The following is a 23,292-nucleotide window of genomic DNA, read 5'->3' as shown; positions in this document are numbered from 1 at the left end:
GTCATTTTGCATATCTCAGCAGTATACTTCAATGCAATCTTTTTAAAAATTGACCGGTAACTACCTTCCAGTAGCTCAAACAAGTGGCCTCTCCATGTTTAACTACTGTATGGCTGTTCACCCAAGTATGATCCTAATCTACACCACAAGTACATTTTCTCACAAATGTCTCAACAGAACAAACAAACAGCAGTGGAAAATGTGGCTGATTTTCCCACTTCTCCAATTCCAAAAGCAGTGCTATTGGTTACATTTACAGCAACCTCATCTTAGCAACTGAAATCGCCGACCAACATCCGCCAGAGATTGAACCTTTGACCTATCTAGCCTCCATTGTTTGTGAACACACCAAACATCACATTTCACTAAAATAAAAAGCAAAACTGCGGATGCTGGAGATCTGAAATAAAAACAGAACCCAGCAGTTCTGGCAGCATCTGTGGTTTGGCTTTCTCTCAACTCTGGCACTTTCCACAGATGCTGTCAGACCTGCTGAGTTTTTCCAGTCTTTTTTTCTGTTTTTGTTATTTATATCCACTCATACTTTACAATGAAGAAAATGATCCCAAAGTTGACACACTAAAATTATTTTCCTATCAAAATACATCACCTTTTTGGAGGTGATAAGCTGCTAGATGAGCACAAGTAATTTATTTGCAGCTTTCAATCTGAATATGCATGAATGGCTGAAATAATAGCAGACGTATTTTTTACCAAATTCAGTACTGAAGTAGTTAGGCAAGTTCTCCCATTAAAAATAAACACTTATAAACTGCTAATTTCATTAACACAATCAATCTGAGTCGTGCAATATGTTGGTATCATACTGAAAGTCAGTATGGCATGTTTGGGTAATGGTACTCCTGAATTACGCAATAGCACGAGAACCAAAACTGATGTTTGCTCAATGAGTAATAATCCACACCAGGCAGTTCCAGATTCCATTCTCTAGAGGCTGAACTAGCTGATTTCCTGCCAGGCGGTAAGTGTTATATTTCTGTTTTTTTCTAAAACATTTTCTCATTAATGACTTGAGGGCAGTCGACCCACTGAAAATACATGTTTTCTGCCATTTGACATTGTCATGGGGCAAAGCAGCCCATTTGATCAGCAATCATCTACCTTCTTAAACATTCACTACCTCTCCCCATGCATAGCGGCAACAGTGTGTACAATCTGCAAGACGCACTGCAAAAACTCATCAAAGTTCCTTTGACTGCTTCTTCCGAAGCCACAGCCTCTAAAGATTAGAAGGACATTGGCAGGCGATGCATAAGAACACCACCCCCAAGCCACGCACTGATTTGGCACTATACCATCGTTCCTTCACCATTGCAGTGTTGTGCTTTCTAAACCACAGTGTGTTTAACCCGTATACGATGGACAAATGATCGCACAGGTTGCTCAGTGCAATAATAGTTTATTAATACACACAAGGTTAATACTAATAAATCACACACAAGTTGGACTCTAAACTAATGTACTGAAATGACCTTAATTTAACTTCCAAGTGACTGGCAAGTACAGTGCCCTCCTTCAAATATATTTCTTTGTTCACAATTTGTTTTCCTCCATTCAAGACAGCCATTAAACACTTCATTTCTCAAAGTGTAAAAGCCCTACTTTCTATTCCATAGGGCATTTAATTTTACATGTTTTACGTGTAATATCATCAACATGTTGAAGGGATAGATTACACAGAATCCTCCCCCCCCCCCCCCCCCCCACACCATCTAAATCCATGCGGACTGTTGCTCATTAACTTACTGGGGTCCACTTCCACAACTTGGGAGACATTTGTCACCCATTTTAAGTACTGGTTTGATGTTTGCTTTCTGTCAGCCTTGTAGAACCTAAGCAATATGCAAAGATCCCTTCAGGATTACATTTCACATTTAGAATTTAGGAACATAAGAACTAGGAGTAGGCAATTCGGCCCTTCGAGTCCGTTCTGCCATTCAGTATGATCGTGGCTGATCCCACCTCAGTCCCATCTTCACCTTCCTGCCTGCTCCCCGGAACCCTTCCTCCCGCTGCTGATTAAAAGCCTATCTATGTCCTCCGTCAGTGTCTTTAATGGTCCAATGTCCACTGCATTCTGGGGTAGAGAATTCTACAGATTCGTGGCCCTTTGAGTAAAGTAATTCCTCTTTGTTTCTGTTTTAAATCTGCCATTCCTTGGCCTAAAACTAGGTCCTCATTCTAGAATGTCCAACATGGGGAAACATCTGCTCTATATCTACCCTCTCAATCCCCTTTAACATCTCTATACCTCAATTAGATCTCCTCTCATTCTTCTAACTCCAGTGAGTATAGGGCTGTACTGCTCTATCTCTCCTAATAAGACAAGTCCTTCATTCAATCTAGTGACCTTTGTCTGAACTGCCTCTGATGCATTTACATCCTTCCACAAGTAAGGTGACTAAAACTGTGCGCAGTATTCCAGATGCAATCTCACCAATGTCCTATTATATAGTTGCAACAGCACTTCCCAGTTATATACTCTATTCCAGTAGCAATGAATACCAAAATTCCATTTGCCTTCCTTATTACCGGCTGCACCAGCATACTAACTTTCTGTGATTCATGCACGAGGACACCCAGATTCCTCTGCCCTGAAACATTTTAAGGTTTCTCTCCATTTAGCTAATAAGCTGCCTTTTTATTCCTCCGACCAAAATGGATAACCTCACACTTATCCATGTTAAATTCCATCTGCCAAATTTTGGCCCATTCACCTAACTTATCCATATGCATTGTAAATTTCTTATTTCCACATTGCAACGTGTTTTCTGATCTATTTCAGTGTCATCTGCAAATTTGGCTACAGTACGTTCTATTCCGACATACAAGTCATTAATATGGATTGTAAATAGTTGGGGTTCGAGGCCTGAACCCTGTGGTATATCACCAGGTATAGCTTGCCAACCAGAAAAAGACACATTTACCCCGCTCTCTGTTGGATAGCCGATTGGCTAACCAAGCTAATATATTACCCGCAACCCTGTGGGATTTTACCTTGTGTACGACTCCTTACCAATGCCTTCTGAAAGTCCAGCTATATTACATTGCAGGACCCCCATTATCCCACTTTGCTTGTTAGATCTTTGAAGAACTGTAGCAATTAGTCAAACATGATTCACCCTTCATGAAACAATTCTGACTCTGATGGATTGCATTTTGACCTTCTAAATGTCCCGTTACAACTTGCTTAATAATGGATTTCAAAAGTTTCCCAATGACAGACACTAATCTAACTTCTATAGTTTCCTACTTTCTGCCTTTCTCCCTTTATGAACAGAGGCATTACATTAACCTTTTTTCAATCCACTGGAATCTTTCCAGAATACATGAAAAATTAGAATATTCTAACCAGCACCTCCACTATTCATGCTGCCAATTCCTTTAAGACCCTAGGATGCAGGCCACGAGGCCCTGAGGACTTGTCAGTCTTTAATCCCAATAGTTTGCTCAGTACTTTTTCCCTAGTTATGGCGATTGTTTTAAGTTCCTCCTTTTCAACAACTTCTGCATTACCTGTTACTGTTGGAATGGTTCCAGCGTCATCCTCCATGAAAGCCAAAGCAAGATATTGATTTAGTGTGTCGTCATTCTTTATTCCCTATTATTAACTCCCCAGTCGTGCCCTCTTTTCCATTCTATATACTTATATAATCTTTTTCTAACCGTTTTTATATTTTGACAAGATTTCTTTCATAATTTACCTTTGCTTTTCTTATTTCATTTAGTAACCCTTTGTTGGTCTTTAAATGTTTCCCAATCCTCCAGCCTGCCACTGACCTTAGCAATATCGTATACCTTAGTTTTTGCCTTAACGTTATCTTTAACCTCTTTATTTAGCCACGGTCCTTACTTAGCCATGGTTGCATTTCCCCCCTCTTACAATCTTTATTCCTCTCTGGAATATATTTTAGTTGGGAGGATTAAATATCTCCTTAAATGTCTGCTATTGTTCATCAACTGTCTTACCTTTTAGTCTTTTTGCCCCATTGGCTAGGTCCGCATTTGTCCTTTGGAATTACCTTAGATTAACACCAGAACACTCAAGTTTATTGCCCTCAACTGAATTTGAAATTCAATGTGCAATGATCACTCTTCCCCAGAGAGCCCTTTACTACAAGATCATTAATTAATCCCATCACATTCAGAATACTAAATCCAAAACAGCTTGCTCCCTGATTGGTCCAACAACATATGATTCCGAGAAACAATTATGATACATTCTGTGAACTCCCCCTCGAGGCTACCAGTTTGATTAATCCAGTCTATATGCATATTAAAGCACCCATGATTATTGTCGTACCTTTCTTACAAGTCCCCAGTATTTCTTGTTTTATACTGTGCCCTACAGTGGAATTAATATTGGGGACCTTTCGATTACTCCTACCAGAGACTTCTTTCCCTTGTTATTTCTTATTTCTACCGAGACTAAGTCCACGAGCTGGAGTTTCCATGCAATCCGCTCCAGGGTTCATGGCAGAAGGCAGCTCACCATTGGCTGGTGGCGGGATCTTCTGTTCCACAGGTATCAATGTGGCACATCTCACTGCCACATAACCTGTGACGGGGATGCATCATTGACAGGACCAGAAGATCTCACCAACATGAACCAGATTCTGTGGGAAGGATTCTCCAATAATAGGACTATGTCCCCACTCCCGCGAGAAAACGGGTGCAAATCTCTCCGGACTTTCTAGACAAACTGTTCCTTCCATTTTTAAGGGGGCTAGCAGGGTCCTGGAGTGCTCCTCACAGCTCCAGCTGCCAATACGGGGCCCTGCACTTCTGGCCGCGGTCTGTGCATGCGCGCGGCGGCGGCTTGCAGCGCTAAAGGTGCGCGACATGGCGGACCCACACAGCGGGCCGACACTGAAGAAGTAGTGCCCCCCCCCCCCCCCAGATCACGCACGTCCGCCGATCGGTGGCACCCAATCACGGGCCTGGCTGTCGTGGGGCCACCCCCGGGTGACGGATCCCCCTCCCCCCACCAGGATGCCCACCACGGCTGTGGCTCCGAGCTCCCGCCGGTTGGAATCATGCGTGAACCATGCCGGCGGGAACTCAGCCGGTTGTCCGAAGAGAATCGTCGCAGGGGCCTCTTTCAACGGTCCCCCGACCGGCGTTGCATCACGCGCGTGACTGGTGGACCCAATTCTTCACTCCTGCGCCGGGCGTGATGGAAATTCGGAGAATCCTGGGCCATGTCTTCATCTCCAATGCCAATATCATTCCTGCTACAGCTCTAATCTCTTCTTTTACGGACAGAGTTATACCACCTCCTTTCCCTTTCAATTTATCATTTCAAAACACTGGGGACCTTTGGATATTCAACTCCCAGACCTCTCCTTGTAACCATTTCTCAATAATTGCCACCAAATCATACCCCTTTGTCTCTCTTCACTGTTAATTTACTAATTTTATTCTGAATGCTACGTGCATTCAGATACAAAACCTTTAGGTTTCTCCTATTGTTAATTTTTCCTACTCTTGAAAGACTCCCCAGCATAACATGACATTCACAAACTCTGTCCCTTCCTTTCATTATCTGGTAACAATTAGCCTCATCATTTATCTAACTTTTCCTTACAGTTTGAATTTTTAAAAATTCCATGAAACTGAGCCCCCAACTATTTAGTAAAAGGCCCCATCTAAAGCCCTAGTTATTTAATTTGCCAGGACAATGGTCCAGCATGATTCAACTGGAGCCAGTACCAACAGAACAGCTCCCTCTTTCTCCAGTACCGATGTAAGTGTCCCATGAACTCAAATCTATTTCTCCCACACCAATCTTTTGAGGCATGCATTTAATTATTTAATTTTGTTGACCCTGGTTGTTCAGTTCCCATCCTTGGTAACCCTGCAGCCATGTCTCTGTAATTGCAACTATATCATAACTGTTTATATATATATATAATATATATATATTATATATATTATATTGCACTCCTAATTCACCTACCTTAATGCAAATGCTTCTCCATGTATTAAGGCACATGACCTGAGACTTGTCTTTTAACCTTGTTAGTCACTTTGCTTCGTTTTGTATTCTGACACCTTTTGTTTCTTGCCCCATGCTTTTTCTACCTTCCATTTATTTGCTTCTTACATTTCTGTCTTTTGTTTCTATCCTTGTTTCTCCCTGTTCAGGTTCCCACCCCCTGCCATTCTAGTTTAAACCCTCCTCGGTAACACTAGCAGACACCCGCTGAGGACATTGGTCCCAGACCTGCGAGGACTGGTTCCATCTTCCCCAGAACCAATCCCAAAGTTCCAGGAATCTGAATCCCTCCCTCCAGCACTGTTTTTCCAGCCACATATTCATTTGGTATATCCTGTTATTTTTACTCTAGCACGTGGCACCGGGAGTAATCCTGCGATTACCAGCTTTGAGGTCCAACTTTGTAATTTACATCCTAACTCCCTATATTCCTCTTACAGGAGCCTCTTGACAAACATTTTATTAAGGCACTTATGGTTTTATAACACAAAAGATACAAATGTAAACATAAATCAGTACGTAACACCCCTCCCCCTCCCAGCTAACAGCCATATCCTTCCAACTTGGCTTAAACACACACTCCCCAAGTCCCTCCATCTCTTCTCGCTGTACCCGCTAAACTAAACTAACTTCCCCTACCCACTTAATCCCCCCCCCCCCCCCCCCCGCCTATTGTATCTGCTGACAGTTTAGTGTTCCCTGAAGAAGTAGATAAATGGCTGCCACCTCTGGACAAACTAACACTGATCCCCTTTGGGCGAACTTGATTTTCTCAAGCCTGAGAAACCCAGCCATGTCGCTAACCCATACTCCCGATTTCGGGGGCTCCGAGTCTCTGCGCGTCAATAAGATCTGTCTCCAGGCTACCAGGGAGGCAAAGGCCAAAACACCAGCCTGTCTCGCGCCCTGGACACCCGGATCTTCCAACACTCCAAAGATCGCTACCTCTGGACTCTGTGCCACCCTTGTTTTTAGCACCGTGGACATGACATTCGCAAATCCCTGCCAGAATCCCCTAAGCTTCGGATACGCCCAAACATGCCTTCCTTTAGATGAAACTTGTTACTCTTAAAGAATACTATTAATGCTTGTGACCTTATTTTACTCCGAACACTCCTGCTGCAATGCAAAGACCTTACCTTAAGTCCTTGGCGACCTTACTTTAAGTCTTAACTTTACTTCCCTTATGCTACTTTTATTACCTTATTATACTGGCCTTAACTTTCTCAGTTAGATCCAAGTACAGCTACTTATTGAAAGTATATATGCTTTTCTAATTAATAGCAATTTGTAGACAATCCCTAACAGCAGTTTCTTACCAACTAATGAATTTATGATTTTCCTGTGATGTCACTCTTTGTTTTTTTTTCAACAAGAACTGACTGAAGGACAATCTTCCCAACCTGCTTTGCTCTGGTGCTGACCGCTTCCCAGTTTTTTCCCAAAACGAGGCTACGGTCCAAAATTGAGGATTATTTACAGCAAAGGTGAAACTACCATGGAATGAGATATGGACCAAATGTTTAACTGTCAATCATTTGGAATATTCATCGACTAGTAAGTAATAATGGGAACGGTCTGGAGTGGATGGTTGATGACCTTTCTGATTATATTTTTTGGCTTTTCATCTCTCAGCGAGGCTTACGGATTTAGTAAATGTGCCCAATATGAATTTGACAACAGCCACATAATCTGCATCAACAAGCACATAGTAAACTTGACGGAAGCCATTGGCAAACTACCTCCTCCAAGTACAACCCATCTGAATCTAACTCACAACCGAATCCAGAGATTGTGTGCCAAGAGTTTTGCTCACCTTCCTTCCCTTGTTGACCTGAGGCTAGAGTGGAACAAAATCAAGAACATTGAAAAAGATTCTTTTCAGGGACTAGTAAATCTCACGCTCTTAAACCTGATAGAAAATCACATTGGTAGTCTCAACAAGTCGACTTTTGATGGTCTTGTAAATTTGCAAACATTGTTCCTGAACAAAAAAAGATCATATGGATTGACAAAGAAGCATTTACCCACTGATAAATTTACAGACCCTAAGCTTCGCTCGAAACCCTATGTCAGATTTTCTAAATATTGTAGATGCAGTACACGGTCTGAAGCAACTCTTAACTCTTGATCTCACAAACAACAGCATTACAAAATTAAGTCTGAGTCCTTATGTACTCCATTCACTACAGTCCTTAAGCTTACAAGGAAACCACATCCAGACACTGGATTTTTCAAATTTGACTCTCCCCAACCTGACAAAACTTGATTTATCCAGAAACAGGTTAAACACATCAACATGTCATCCTTCCAGAATCTGCCTTGTCTGGCTGTCTTGAACCTTGGTGGCAATTTCATTAAAACTTCTCAGTTTGACAGTGTCTACTTGAAAAATATCACTGACCTGGATTTGTCTAATCTGACAACTGTTCACAGCAGCTTGGGTGTACTCCGTCATCTCTTGCAGAGCTTGCCAAAATTAGTATCCTTGATCATTCAGAATAATAAGATGGAACCTCAGGATCTCAAGCAATTTGGAAACCAGTCTCATCTCTTGTCTCTTGATCTGTTCGGAAACAGAATACATCAACTCATGGATAATGAATTTCAACACATCCAGAACCTGGATCATCTCATTTTGGAACACTGTAACCTGTGCATCATCAGTAATAATTCCTGGTCAATGCTGAAGCTCCTAACGCATTTACATTTAAAGCACAACAGCATTAAAAGTCTTCAAGATTACGTCTTCACACCATTGAAGAGCCTGCAATATTTGGACCTCTCTTGGAATCCATTGTCAACGTTCAATGGCTTAGCTTTTTATGGTCTAAGCAGGCTGAAGCATCTTGATTTGAGGGCTTGCTGGATCAGCACATTACATCCATCCTCTTTTACATATTTGGCATCTATTATAAACTTAACATTTCAGGAGAATAATCTTCATGAAATTAGCAAATACACTTTTAACCAATTGAAAATCTTACAATCCTTACTTTGTCAAGGAACAGGATTTCAGAAATAAGTGATGATGCTTTTGAGGGGCTTACTAATCTCAAGTATCTTGATTTAGCCTTTAATGTTCTGCATGCTGTGCGTCATGATATGTTTAAGGGATTGCCATCAGTTGAACAGTTAGATCTTCGGTCCAATAAAATCAGTTTTGAAACCACCAGGAAACTGAAAGATCTTCCGTTTTTGCACCTTCAATCACTCCAAAATTTGAATCTAGAAAATCGATCCCTAAAGGAATACAAGTCATCCCAGTGAACCTTTTTGAGGGATTATCTAATTTACAAATGTTATATATGGGGAAAAATCAAATGGTTTTCTTTGACACACAGTCGCTGGATCCACTGACAAATCTAACTGTCTTAGACATTTCAGGAGTGGGATACAAGGGTTTGACTTTAAACACATCTCTATTCAAGAAACTGAAGAGGCTGCAAATCCTAAGACTGGAAAATAACTACATGGAGAACATTCCTATAGAACTGGTCTCTGGCTTGGATTCATTGCAAATTTTCTCTCTCCGCTTCAATCACATCAAAAATATGAGTAAAGAATTTGTTCAGAGGCTGAAGTCATTGAGTTATTTTGATCTGTTTAATGATTCGCTTGAGTGTGTATGTGATAATGCATGGTTCAGAAACTGGTCTGTCCACAGTTCCACTGTGCAGGTTCCGTACCTGGGCAGCTATCTGTGTCCTGGACCAGCTCCAAAATCACTCTTCATTGATTTTGACGATAGCATCTGTAACAATGAAGTTGAAAAAGTCCTTTTCATTTCGACCTTTGTGGTGACTTCAGTTACTCTGATCTGTTCTTTAGTGAGTGCCAAACTGATGTGGTTCCTCCGGTACCTCATCTATATCGTGAAAGCTGAGCTATATTACAAGGTTCAGAAAGTCAAAAAACTGTACACTTACGATGCGTTTGTATCCTACAACTCAAATGATGAAAAATGGATCTTCGAAGAACTGGTTCCCAATTTGGAAGAAAATACACAGCCACCACTAAAGCTGTGCCTTCACCACCGTGACTTTGAGTTGGGGGTGGACATCATTGAAAACATTCAGAGTGCCATCAGCAACACAGGAAGACTCTGTGTGTGATAAGTAACGATTATCTCAGGAGCGAATGGTGCAGGTTAGAGGTCCAGTTGGCCAGCATGAGGCTTTTTGTTGATTATCACGATGCCCTCATTCTGATATTTCTGGAGAGAATTCCAGACTATCGACTCTCCAACTATCACAAAGTGAGAAAGCTGGTGAAGAAGCAGACGTATATCACTTGGCCTGAGAACCCAAATGAAAGACAGTTGTTTTGGGCGAGACTTGGAAATGCTTTGAGGCACAAAATGGTAGATGAAAGAAATATGCAATTAAATGTGGCTGAATAAGTGCGATTCGAATCATAATTGTGGTGTCTAGAAGATGGTAGAACTATAGAGGAATCATAAATGTCTATAGTATTGAAGGTGGCTATTTGGATCATTATCTTTTTTCTTAGCAATGCGAAACTGAAACTAATCTCATGCCCCCCTGAAGTGAAAGGATGGTGGAAAAATATTGCTAGTAGTTACCAGTCCACTAACATGCCTTTCCTGGTGACCAGCTAAGTGTCCCATTGGTAGCATTTTAGAAGTGGTTTGCTTATCTTGTTAACTTGGCTCCAATAGATAAGAAACGTAGTAAGGCAAGGTTGAAAAGAGTGTCAAAAGGAAACTGCACTCTATGTAAAGATGAATCAGAAATTATTCTGTGTATCACAGCCTTGCCATGCACTCAATGCTTCATTAAAGATATTGCTCTTTTCACAATGTGCTAGCGCTCATTTAAGCAATTAATTGCCAGTGCACTGTTACTTTAACAGCAATAATGGGAGTGGGAATGCAAATATTAGTACTGCTGTCAGCAGAATCAGCAAAATGAATTGGAGTCTTATATTCTTTGGCTAAGCCAGCCAAAACTTTTTAAAGGTGCATTTAGGCTGCACAGGTTTGTATGTGAAAACATGAACTGACTCCAAAGCCAAAGTAAAGCCTCTTTGGAGTCTTACTCCTTTTTGTCCTACTGTCAGGTTATATCCAGTTTCAGGAACTCTGATGAAAGCCCAAGAAGGGAAATGTTAGCTTAATGCTTTTCGTTTTGCCACAATTGATTCCTGACCTTGTCTCAGTGTTTTCAATATTTTCTGTACTTATATTAGATTACCAGCATCTGCAATGTTTTACTTTCGTTTTGGAGTAAAATAAAAATGCTTCCCCTCCCCTGTTCACCTCTAGTGGGTCTTCAACAAAATTACATCTATCGTTCTTGAAAATATAGGGCTGGATTCTCCATTTCAGGACTCGGAAAGGCAATTTGTGCTCAGGTGGCAGGTCCAGCGTTGGCAAAAACTGGGATTGCTGCATTCTGATGCTCCGTTCCCCACCCCCTCCGGCCCCAGCGATGGATCGAGGTGCGCATCCTGGGCCAGTGGAGGATGCTAATGGGTCATTAAGACCTATTTGCATCCTATTAATGGGCCGGGCACCATATTCTCCTTGCCTGGGTGATTCTCCAGTACTCTAGGCCGGGAATCATGTGGGTGACAATTGTTGCAGTTCTTGGCACTCGTGGCCCTTATGTGTTGGACCTCGCAGTGGGCCAAGGGGAGATGTCCCCAAAGTCCATCAAAAGGCCACACCCGTTCACATTTCAAATTCTGCCCACCCAAACCCCATCAGACACCCCACCACCTACCCAACAGAGTACCCCCCAATTAGAGAAACCCCCATCAGAGACTCTCCAATTACAGAGACCCCACCAGAGATGTCCCCATTACGGAGACCCTCCCCAGAGACATTCTCCCCCCCCCCCCCCCCCCCCATAAGAGAGACCATGCCTGGAAGCCCCATGAGAGCGCCCCCTGTGTGGAAGCATAGCTATGGGCTTTGAAGTACCCAACTTTGAAACTAATCAATGTTTATAAACATCTAGCTATGATTGTCAGCCCCTGAACCACATTAAAGACAGTTAAGTGTTTTCAGCAGAGAAAAAGAGGATGTGGGATCACTTAAAGCACTTAACTGGTTAGTTTAACAGCTGGGTGCTTCAAAGCCACTAAAGCCTGATGGGAGATGAATGAAACAATACTGACAGCTGTGCATATGTGTGGAAGGTGTCAACCACTGCTTCGTTAAAAAATCTCAGTGATATGAATGAAAAGCTTCCGGATCAAGGAACTGGGGGAGGGGGTTTAAACCCAGCTTTCTGGTTTTCTCTTTCCAGAAATTGACGGGTGTTACTTGAACTAGAAGGTGTATTGCACAGATGAGTTTTAAAGCAATAGTGTTTTCCCCACTGTCTCTGTCTAGACAGCTCTCTAGCTTCCAGGCAGGGGCTCTTATGGGGATTTCCAGGCAGGGATCTCTCGTGAGGAGGGTCAATGGTCGGGATCTCTTTAATTGGGGGGGGGGCAGGTATGGTCCTCTCTATTGGGGGTTCCTACTGGGGACCTCTGTAACTGAAGGGTCTCTGGCAGGGATCCTGTAATGGAGGAGTTTCTATAATTGTGGGCTCTCTGGTGGGGGTCTTTGTCATGTGGGTCTCCAGTGGGTGGTCGGTGGGCAGGGGCGGGTCACCCTCGTACCGTGGGAGTCAGGGTAACCCAGGAAATTCCGGGGCGTGGGGTGCAGGGTGTATGCTGAATTGCATTGCAGGGAGGAGTCCCAACCTTGTTATTTGGGCTGCCCGTTCAAAATAGTGGCCCAATAGCAGAATCCAACACACCGATTATGGCCACCAATGGACACTGATCCAAATCTACGTGGGAGTGTCTCCGACATGGTGTTGAAGAAAGAAGCCCTATCAACTTGAGACAGGGCCACAACATACGCGTATGGTTTGCCGTCCATGAGAACAGCGCTTGCACTTATCCTCAGTCCCAGGGCAGAACCCCGCTCATCCTTGCTCTGGTCAAGTGCGTCCTGAGCAAAACCTTAAACTGAATCAGACCCAGCCAAGCTCACAAAGACGTGGAGTTGAACCCAATGACAGCACACCTCACCAATAAGAATGGACACAATTCACCCTCCCATTTTGCCCTCACACACTCAACGGAGCAGAATCCGTTGAAAGGATCTGACCATATATGCCCAAAATGGATCCTCCATCAGGCCTAACCAGAGACAGAATCGTCTTCATCAGGGGAGAGGTTGGCATCAAAGGAAAGAAAGGAAAAGCTGTACTCGGAAAAATTGCAAATTTGAAAATACTGATAAGATTGCAACCAGGCAGTTGGAATTTCTCACCTAACTCCTTAAAGCTAGCCAACCTCCCCTCCACAAACCACACCAGATTCTTCCCCTCCCAAGACTTAAATGTTGAGTCCAAACCAGCTGGTGGAAAAAGGTGATTATTACAAATGGGGGCTAGGGAAGACAGGGAGAAGAGTTTGAAATGTTGCCTAAACTGCTTTCAGATTATCAGAGAGGAGACCACCAATGTATTTGAGGAAAATCTAACAGGACAGCAGTGCAGCAACTATTGCACGAAGACCAGAGTAGTGCAGGAGCGCACTTCCATTTGTCCCGATGTGGAACCAAGATCGCGAAACCACAGCAATGTTTTCTGAATATTGGCTGCCCAATAAAACAGATTACGGAGGGCCAGGCCACCCGCCCATTGTCTGTCCCTTTGGAGCAGAACACCATGGATTCTAGGAATCCTACCCGCCCAAATAAAAGATATCAACTTGTTGGCCTTAATTTTTTAAAAAAGGATTTGGGGCGAAAATGGGGAAACACTGAAAGAATTAAAAAATCTTGCACACGTTTATTTTATTAGAGGTGAGAGGGGAAAGTTTAGGAGAGAATTAGAACAAAGAAAATTAGAGCACAGGAACAGGCCCTTCGGCCCTCCCAGCCTGGGCCGATCCAGATCCTTTATCTAAGCCCGTTGCCTATTTCCAAGGATCTACTTCCCTCTGTTCCCCACCCATTCATATTCTGTCCAATGCATCTTAAATTATGCTATTGTGCCAGCCTCTACCACCTCCACTGGCAAAGTGTTCCAGGCACTCGCCACCCTCTGCGTAAAAAACCTTCCACGCACATCTCCCTTAAACTTTCCCCCTCAAACCTTGAAATGGTGACCCCTTGTAACTGACACCCCCACTCTTGGAAAAAGCTTGTTGCTATCCACCCTGTCCATACCTCTCATAATTTTGTAGACCTCAATCAGGTCCCCCTCAACCTCCGTCTTTCCAACTAAAACAATCCTAATCTACTCAACCTTTCTTCGTAGCTAGCACCCTCCATACCAGGCAACATCCTGGTGAACCTCCTCTGCACCCTCTCTAAAGCATCCACATCCTTCTGGTAATGTGGTGACCAGAACTGCACGCAGTATTCCAAATGTGGCCTAACCAAAGTCCTATACAACTGTAACATGACCTGCCGACTTTTGTACTCAATACCCCGTCCGATGAAGACAAGCATGCTGTATGCCTTCTTGACCACTCTATCAACCTGCGTTGCCACCTTCAGGGTACAATGGACCTGAACTCTTAGATCTCTCTGTACATCAATTTTCCCCAGGACTCTTCCATTGACCATATAGTCCTCTCTTGAATTAGATCTTCCAAAATGCATCACTTTGCATTTGCCGGGATTGAATTCCATCTGCCATTTCTCGGCCCAACTTTCCAATCTATCTTTATTTTGCTGTATTCTCTGACAGTCCTCCTCGCTATCTGCAACTCCACCAATCTTAGTATCATCTACAAACTTGCTCATCAGACCACCTATACCTTCATTTATGCATATCACAAACAACAGTGGTCCGAGCACGGATCCCTGTGGAACACCACTAGTCACCTTTCTCCATTTTGAGACACCCCCTTCCTCCACTACTCTCTGTCTCCTGTTGCCCAGCCAGTTCTTTATCCATCTAGCTAGTACACCATGAACCCTATACGACTTCACTTTTTCCATCAACCTGCCATGGATATCTTTATCAAACGCCTACTGAAGTCCATGTATATGACATCTACATCCCTTCCCTCATCAATTAACTTTGTCACTTCCTCAAAGAATTCTATTAGGTTTGTAAGACATGACCTTCCCTGCACAAAACCATACTGCCTATCACTAATAAGTCTATTTTCTTCCAAATGTGAATAAATCCTATCCCTCAGTATCTTCTCCAGCAGTTTGCCTACCACTGACGTCAAGCTCACAGTTCTATAATTCCCTGGATTATCCCTGCTACCCTTAAACAATTGCAGGGCAAGTTTTTCATGCAGAGTGTGGTGGGTGCCTGGAACATGCTGCCAGTGGACGTGATGGAGGCAGGAATGATAGCAACATTTAAGATGCATCTTGATGGACACATGAATGGGTGGGGAATGGAGGCACGCAGATCATTTGGGCAATAAGTAGTAGGTCTAAACAAGGAATCTGGGCAGGCTTGGTGGGCCGAAGGGCCTGTTCCTGTGCTGTAATGTTCTTTGTTCACACATTCTGTTTGTGTCCTAACTTTGTGGGGATCTGGGTCTCCTTCTTTCGCACCATGTTGATGAGCCTGCAAATTGAACTGAAGCCATATTCGGGGTATCGGACCTGCCAGAGCTGCAGACTCGCCTTGCTGAATGCTTGAAGGTGGGTGCTGATGGGGTGGAGTCAGCTTCTCCAGCCAGCGCCTCGGTATAGCTGGGGGATCTTATGGAATTTCTGTATCTCGATATGTACAAAGTGTGGGGTGCAATTGAAGGGTTCTACCAAAGATGGCAGCCATTTACTTTATACTTTAGAGAGCTGGTCACTGTCAGCTGTGTGTGTGTGGGGGGGGGGGGGGGGGGGGGGGGGGGGGGGGGGGGGGGGGGGGGGGGGGGGGGGTGGGGGGGGGGGGGGGGGGGGGGGGGGGGGGTGGGGGGGGGGGGGGTGGGGGGGGGGGGGGGGGGGGGGGGGGGGTGGGGGGGGGGGGAGATGGAGTGGGATGGTTGTGGGATTTTTGGTTTGGATTCTAGGGTGTTGAGGGGGAGGGGAGGTGTATGTGATTACCTGTTCAGTTTTTGTTATGTATAAAATTGAAAAAGTTCACGACCTGCCTTTCTCCTGTTCCAAGAGCCCCGGGCTTCTCTGAAAACCAAATATTGCCACCAAAGGGTCCGGCTCCACCTCCTCCTCCACTATTCTGGTAGACCGTGAACACCCCCGCCCAGAATCTGCCCAATTTTTCGCAACCCCAAAACATGTGCGTGTAATTCGCCGGCCCCCACCCCCACCTCTCACACTCATCTGCTACCCCCTGAAGAACCCATTCTTTCCCGCCCGAGTGCACCACCTTAAACTGTATCAGGCTTATCCTTGCGCATGAGGAGTCCCGTTTCCCCTAAGCCGTACCTCACTCCATACTCCCCAATTGATCTCCTCCTCCCAACTCCGCTCCCATTTTTCCTTGATCTTTACACCGCTCACCTCCCTGCTCCCCCATCAATTGTATTATCCCCAATTCTTCCCTCCCCTTCCACATCCAGAAGCATAGTCGCGCCAGCAGGGTGTATCCTGGCAACTGAGGGAACCCCCTCCAGACGTTACACGCAAAGTCCCTAACCTGCAGATACCTGAACTCACTCTCCATCGGCAGCTCTAACCCTCTCCCTTAGCTCTTCCAGACTGGCAAACCCTTCCTCCAAATACAGATTCCTCACCTTGACCAGCTCCACTTCCCTCCACCTCCTGTATACACTATCCATCCACTTCTGGGTCAAACCCATGATTCCCGCACAGCGGCGTTAATACCGACATTCCTTGGAGAGAACAGTTGATGCAGCACATTTAATTCTGTCTTCAAGACCAGGGGTGGGATTGGCCTCCCGACCCCATGCCATGTGATACCCTGTTCTGATGTCAGTCGAGAGGGTTGTGGATGGCTGATATTGCTGGGTTTATCCCCCACTGCTGGAGCTGAGATTGTGGCTGCCTGCGTCCGGGTTAGATAACATGTTCTTGAGAGGATAAGTTTGCCTTAAGAGGGTCCTTGCTGGGGTTCTCCAGGTGGTGGCAGCCCCTTGACTTTCTGGCAGAACATTGAAAGGTCAGCAGAAGCAGCATCCGGGGAGAGGGGGCTAGTGGGGAACTGTGGATGGAATATATACTCTTATTTTGTAAATGACAAGAACCACCTTGTTTGTTAAATTTTTCTCCTTTTTGTTATTGGTTATGTAAAATTTTGTTTAAAAAACTCAAATAAATACAATTTCTAAAAAAAAAGGTAACATGTTGGAAAAGATGAGATCTCGTGCTTCGATCGTTGGAATCTGAGGAAGATCCTGAATTTTTTCAACCATTTTTGATCCTGATTTATCCTTGATATTACTTTCTTTGTGCGATGATGGACGTCTTTATCCTGATAATGGCTTCACATCTCAGTTGTCATCCTGGACTTTGCTCCCTGATAATTATGTGTGGTCTATTGAGTGGTCAATATATTTTCTGCAAGGAAGTGAATTATTTAGGTGTGATGTCCTGCACCGTTGGTTATCCTGATTTAATGTTTATATCATGCTATGCTGAATATTGAATTTGGGATTTGTGCACAGTCCATTATCCTAGGATCCTTGGTGGGGGATGGGCAGAGCTTGAGTGGGATGAAGGGGAGGGGTTGGTAGATTACTTCTGTCCTGGCTATGTTTGAGGAAGATTCCCCCCCCCCCCCCCCCAGTGTGAGCTAGGTTTTTTTGTTAGTGCCTTTCCCTTTTCCCAGGTGTGTTATCCTGTTGAAGACTGGGCCTTGTGTAGCTCCCCTTTGGGGATGAGTGAGTTGTTTCTCCTGACATGGGTCTCCCTCTTTCACTCCTGGGTGTGATGGTAATCCCTGGGGCTTATTTGTCCTCAGTTTTTATTTGTGATGGTGCCGGGTTTGCCAAGCTGGACTCTGGGATCAGTGATCAGTATCCTGCTGCTCCTTGGAGAGGTGCATCCTTTTTGTTTACTCTGGGAAACCCTGGGTTGAGATTTGAGATCTGAGGCTTGGTGTTGCTCGGTCTTCCCCTCAATAGCTTGGAGTTATATCATGGATGCCTGTTCTGGCCTGGGCTTGAAGAAAAGTGCAAATTACGCAATGAGTGTTATTCAATTTCCATTTTAACTGTGGAGTCCTCGGGATATTGTTTTCTTCCTTCTGTCATTTTGTTTTGTAGCTATAGGTATGATGTAGGTCTGGGAGGTTTTCTTGAAAATAATTTTATTGCACTTATAACATTTTATACCCAACAAATATGAAGCAAAACAAACACACATTATCAACAATTGAAAAAATTCCACTGACAACTGTACAATATCCCCTCGTAACAAAATTCAACCCAAGCAACCCCCCCCCCCCCCCCCCCCCCCACCCACCCCCACCCTCTTCCCCTCACTAACTGCTAACAGTGACCAATTCCTTAAAGTGCAAAAAGAACGTCCGCCATCTACGGTAGAACTGTCGATCGCCCCCCTCACAGTGAACTTGACTGTTTTAAGGTACAGAAACTTCATCAAGTCACCTAGCAATGCTGAGGCACCAAGCGGTGTCGCCTGCCTCCAACTGAGCAGAATCCGCCGCCAAGCTATCAATGAGGCGAATGCCAGGGCATCCACCCCGCACTCGTCCTTAATTCCGGCTGTTCTGACTGTAGTGATCTCTATATGTGTATGTACACAAGGGGTTAATGTGTAATCAGTAGCACCACATCACTAGAGGGCCGGACCAACAGGGGTATAAAAGGCAACCACATTGAGTCTCTCTCTCTTGGGTGCACTGTGACCAAAGCAATAGCAGACTAGTTCAGATGGCTAGTGGAGTTACGTATATTTACCGTAGTTAGATCTTGTTAACCTTATCACTAGTATCAAAGTTAAAGTAAAGAACTTATGCAGTTATTGTTATAGTTACTCAATAAACCTTTTGTTACTACTGGACGAGTTTGAGTCTTCATTGAGATTCAGAAGGTCTCATCACTAACCAAGGTTTGAGTAGCACATGTTACCTACCACACAGGTAACAAAACACTGACATCCCAAATTTAAGCTACAACGGACAGGGCTCTAAATCAGTTTCAGGATTGCCAATAAGGTGCTGAAAAAACCCCAACAACCCCCAGTTTGGGACAGGACCAGACAACGTGCGTGTAATTCACAGGTGTCCACAAACTCTGCTCGCACCTATCTTCAATCCCCACAAAAAAATTGACTCATCGTGGCCTTTGAGAGGTGTGCCCTGAACACCATTTGAGCTGTATCAAACTCGACCTCTCACAGGATGACGTAGTATTCACCCTACAGAGACTCACTCCACACCTCTTCGCCAAAATGGGTCCCAGCTCCTCCTCCCACCAGGCCTTCACCTCTTCCACCGAAACCTGCTCTTCCTCTATGATCCATCCATACATACCAGACGTGGTGCCTTCTTCCAACCCCGTACATGAGGGTATCCTCTCCAATAACATGGATGATGGCGCTCCCCCGGAATGTCGGAAATGTCCGTCGAACAAAGTCCTGTACCTGAAGGTCTGTGATGTTCCCTGTATCCTGTTCTGGTTCAGACGGGTCTTGTATCCTTGTAGCAATATGCGGAGGATTTGTCCCTGATTTATCTGGTCTTATTTGTTCCTATTCTTGTATTAACTATTGTGTGCAGTACCTGTTGTACATTATTACCAATGGCTTTTCTTTTTGTTTAGTTTGATGTGATTTCTGTAAAAATGGAAACCTCCAATAAAAATACTTTAAAAATATATTTTTTGGTGGCAGAATGCATTTCAGATCCTAACTATTTTCTGCATTTTAAGAAAATCCTCACGTTGCCATTGCATCTCGTCTTAAATTGGTGCCTTCTGGTCTTGGCTCTTCTGCTGATAGGATCAGTTTTCTCTATCTACACCCCTCATCATTTTGAACATTTCTATCAAATCCTTTTAAAAATTATTTTAAAGGTTTGCATTTGTTGTTACATTGCAGAGTATATTAAATGAAATGAAATGAAAATCGCTTATTGTCACGGGTAGGCTTCAATGAAGTTACTGTGAAAAGCCCCTAGTCGCCACATTCCGGCGCCTGTCCGGGAAGCTGGTACAGGAATCGAACTGTGCTGCTGGCCTGCTTGGTCTGCTTTAAAAGCCAGCGATTTAGCCGAGTGAGCTAAACCATAGAGATCTTTACAAAGTGTGTATATCTTTATATATGTACAGGAAGTGAATATGATACCTATGTAAAAGTCCAGGAAGGGAACAAGATAGCAGGTGTATTGTTGGGGCTCTGGTTTTGGAGTTTCCGACCTCGGCAACTGCCTCTGTGCTGTTCCGGTGCTGTGTAATAGAACATGCCATGGGCGCCTTTGATACCTGGGTGTACTTCTGGCGAGGTCATACATGTGTACTTCACTGTCATTGTTCCTTCTGATTCCCCTGCCTTGTTTACATTGTGTCCTGGTTGATATTCCCTCCCCCGCCTCCCTTCACCCCCCCCCCCCCCCCCCTCCCTCCTATTGGTTGCTGTTTATTTTATAAATTTAGAGTTTAACCAATTCATTTTTTCCAATTAGGGGCAATTTATAGACATAGACATAGAACATACAGTGCAGAAGGAGGCCATTCAGCCCATCGAGTGCACCGACCCACTTAAGCCCTCGCGTCCACCCTATCCCCGTAACCCAATAACCCCTCCTAACCTTTTCGGACACTAAGGGCAATTTAGCATGGCCAATCCACCTAACCTGCACGTCACCCCTTAGGACTGTGGGAGGAAAGTGGAGCACCCGGAGGAAACCCATGGAGAACGTGCAGACTCCGCACAGGGAGTGACCCAGTGGTGAATCAAACCTGGGACCCTGGCGCTGTGAAGCCATAGTGCTATCCACTTGTGCTACTGTGCTACCCATTTAGCGTGTGTCTTGTTATGCTCTTGGCGTAGCATAAGCTGCGTCCTTGATGTTCACTCTGACAAAGGAAGGTTGAGACATGGAGATAAGTTCAACATGTTTATTAAACTATTTACAATTCTCCTACTCTGATTCGCCTCTACTGTTAATCCTTCTATAGCTACTCAGACTGACAAACCAGTCTGTTACAATCCACATGGTGGGTGTGATGTTCAGTCAACCCTGTGTCTGTACTCAGAGTGTCTCCACTGGAAAGAGGAAGGTCATTTGTGCTGTGTCCTTTATATATAGGTTGGTGTCATGTGTGTACCGTGTCCTGTGTGTGTATCGTGAATGCCCATTGGCCGTGTCATATCTTACTGACCTATTGGTTGAGTGTCTGTGTGTCATGCCTCTAGTGCTCCCTCTAGTGTCTATCTAGTCTACGTGTACTTACATTAACCCCTTGTGTATCTACAGTGATGCATATCACCACATCCCCCTTTGTTTCATGTTAGATATTTTCTGTACACTGTTAAAGAAAATTGAACAAAAAACAGGTAGATAAGCGATGCTCTGTACAAGTTATGATAACAGTGATCATTAAACAATAAGTCCAAATCATATTCATGAGTCCAAAACCCATCAATTATCATGGTTGAATGTCTTGTTGGGTTGGTGAGATGGTGATTTTCCTTGGGAACGCCATCAGTGTCCCTGTGCATAAGGAACCAATAAGTGGCAAATCATTTTGTTGTCTGATTTGGAGTCTTTTTTTCTTCCGATGCTTGTGATGGCGATGTTGGATGGCATCTGTCCTGAAAGCCAGGTTGCCTGTTGGAAGTGCAGCACATGTGAATTGAGAAGATGCATCGTCCTGCCACGGTATGTCATTGTACTGAGCTGAGCAGTAACAGTTTCCCACATGGGCAGAGTTGTACCATGTCGTACCAGTCATAGTTCCAGTGGCGTTGTGCTTGTTGTCGACGTTGTTGTTTTTGGTACACTGATGTGGTTTTCATAGGTTGTGATGTTGTGTCGGTTGGTTTTGTTGCCGTGTTTGCTGCGCTCAAGGATCACACTCTGTGGATAATACGAGTCCTTCACACAGTTACTCGTGTCAGCGTGCTTTGTGGCATCTGCTGTTTTCTTGAGCGTGCCATCACTGAGTTCGTGGCGCTCCCCGTCTGGAGTCATGTCCGGCTTACTTGAATCACCTTTGGCTTGTGGTTGCTCCCCATCTGGTGTTTGGTCTGTGTCACCTGAGTCAGTTTGGTTTTGTCGATGCTCCCCATCTGGAGTCAAAACATTCAGGAATGCATTTGCTTGTGGAGAGGCTCGAGCGAATGAGATTGAAGTAACGTGGTGTCACCGGAGTCACCAGTGGTCTCACTGTGATCGTCGAGTGTCTCTTGTACACACTAGCTGAGGTCTGTCACACTGGGAAGTGGGATGCTGTCGTCACTTGTCTCACATACAGTGGATAGAGCCTCAGTAGCTTCTTGCTGTTCACTTGGGCTGGGTAGACTGTCAGAGTTTTCTTCTTGTGGCTCAAACAATGTGGGTGGACTGTCATAGTCACTTTGTTGTTCACTGGAGCGGATTAGACTGTCATAGATCTTCTTGCTGTGCATTTGAGCATGGCAGACTGTCATAGTCTTTCTGTTGTTCACTTGAGCGTGGCAGACTTGCATCGTCTGCTGCTGGTTGCTCAGAGGAGGTTGCTAGACCCTCATGGCCTTGTTCATGCAAGGACTGCGCTTTGGAGTCTTGCATTGCTTTCTGTGTAGAGGCTGGGACACTTTGTGGTGCGTGGACCACTCTCTGTGTGGAGTCAGGAACCCTTCGCGGTGCGTGGACCACTCTCTGTGTGGAGTCGGGGACCCTTCGCGGTGCGTGGACCACTCTCTGTGTGGAGTCGGGGACCCTTCGCGGTGCGTGGACCACTCTCTGTGTGGAGTCAGGAACCCTTCGCGGTGCGTGGACCACTCTCTGTGTGGCAGCAGGCCGCTCTCTGTGAGCTTGTACCGCTCTCTGTCTCTTGGTGTCAGGCCGCAGCTCACGAGTTGGGATGTCATATATGCTGGGCTGAATGTCCTCAAATCCAAAGAACATCCGAGTCTGTGTCGGATTCTTCACTATAGAAACACAACTTGTTGCAGTTCGGATTTGGTACTGGGGTCGCCATCTTGAATGATGAAACCTTCGTCTGAGTTGTAGTCTTCTTGGACCATATCACCACTTTTTGTGTCGGAGCTGGCATTGGGCTTGCGATGAACAAAGGAGAAATCAAGGTCCGAGTCATAGTATTCAAGGACTGTATCGTCTCTTTGGGCGGTGCTAACTGCTTGTTGCAGGGTTTGGCGGAGGTTACTTTCAGCTACTGGT

The 23,292-nt window shown here is 44.6% G+C and overlaps 1 protein-coding gene across 1 annotated transcript; it reads left to right on the top strand.

The window, feature by feature from the left end:
* The first annotated feature begins 786 nt into the window (after positions 1–786).
* LOC119952319 (toll-like receptor 13) lies at positions 787–10,841 on the top strand. Its single transcript, XM_038775972.1, is given in 7 exon segments — positions 787–982; positions 7,396–8,008; positions 8,010–8,299; positions 8,302–8,988; positions 8,991–9,262; positions 9,265–10,111; positions 10,114–10,841. Coding segments are annotated over 6 exon segments (2,826 nt in total). The 5' UTR covers positions 787–982; positions 7,396–7,586; the 3' UTR covers positions 10,422–10,841.
* The last annotated feature ends 12,451 nt before the right edge of the window (positions 10,842–23,292 follow it).

This window comes from Scyliorhinus canicula, chromosome 17 (genome assembly GCF_902713615.1).
Source record: "Scyliorhinus canicula chromosome 17, sScyCan1.1, whole genome shotgun sequence".
Lineage (NCBI taxonomy): Eukaryota > Metazoa > Chordata > Chondrichthyes > Carcharhiniformes > Scyliorhinidae > Scyliorhinus > Scyliorhinus canicula.
This window is presented reverse-complemented; position numbering and strand designations above follow the sequence as displayed.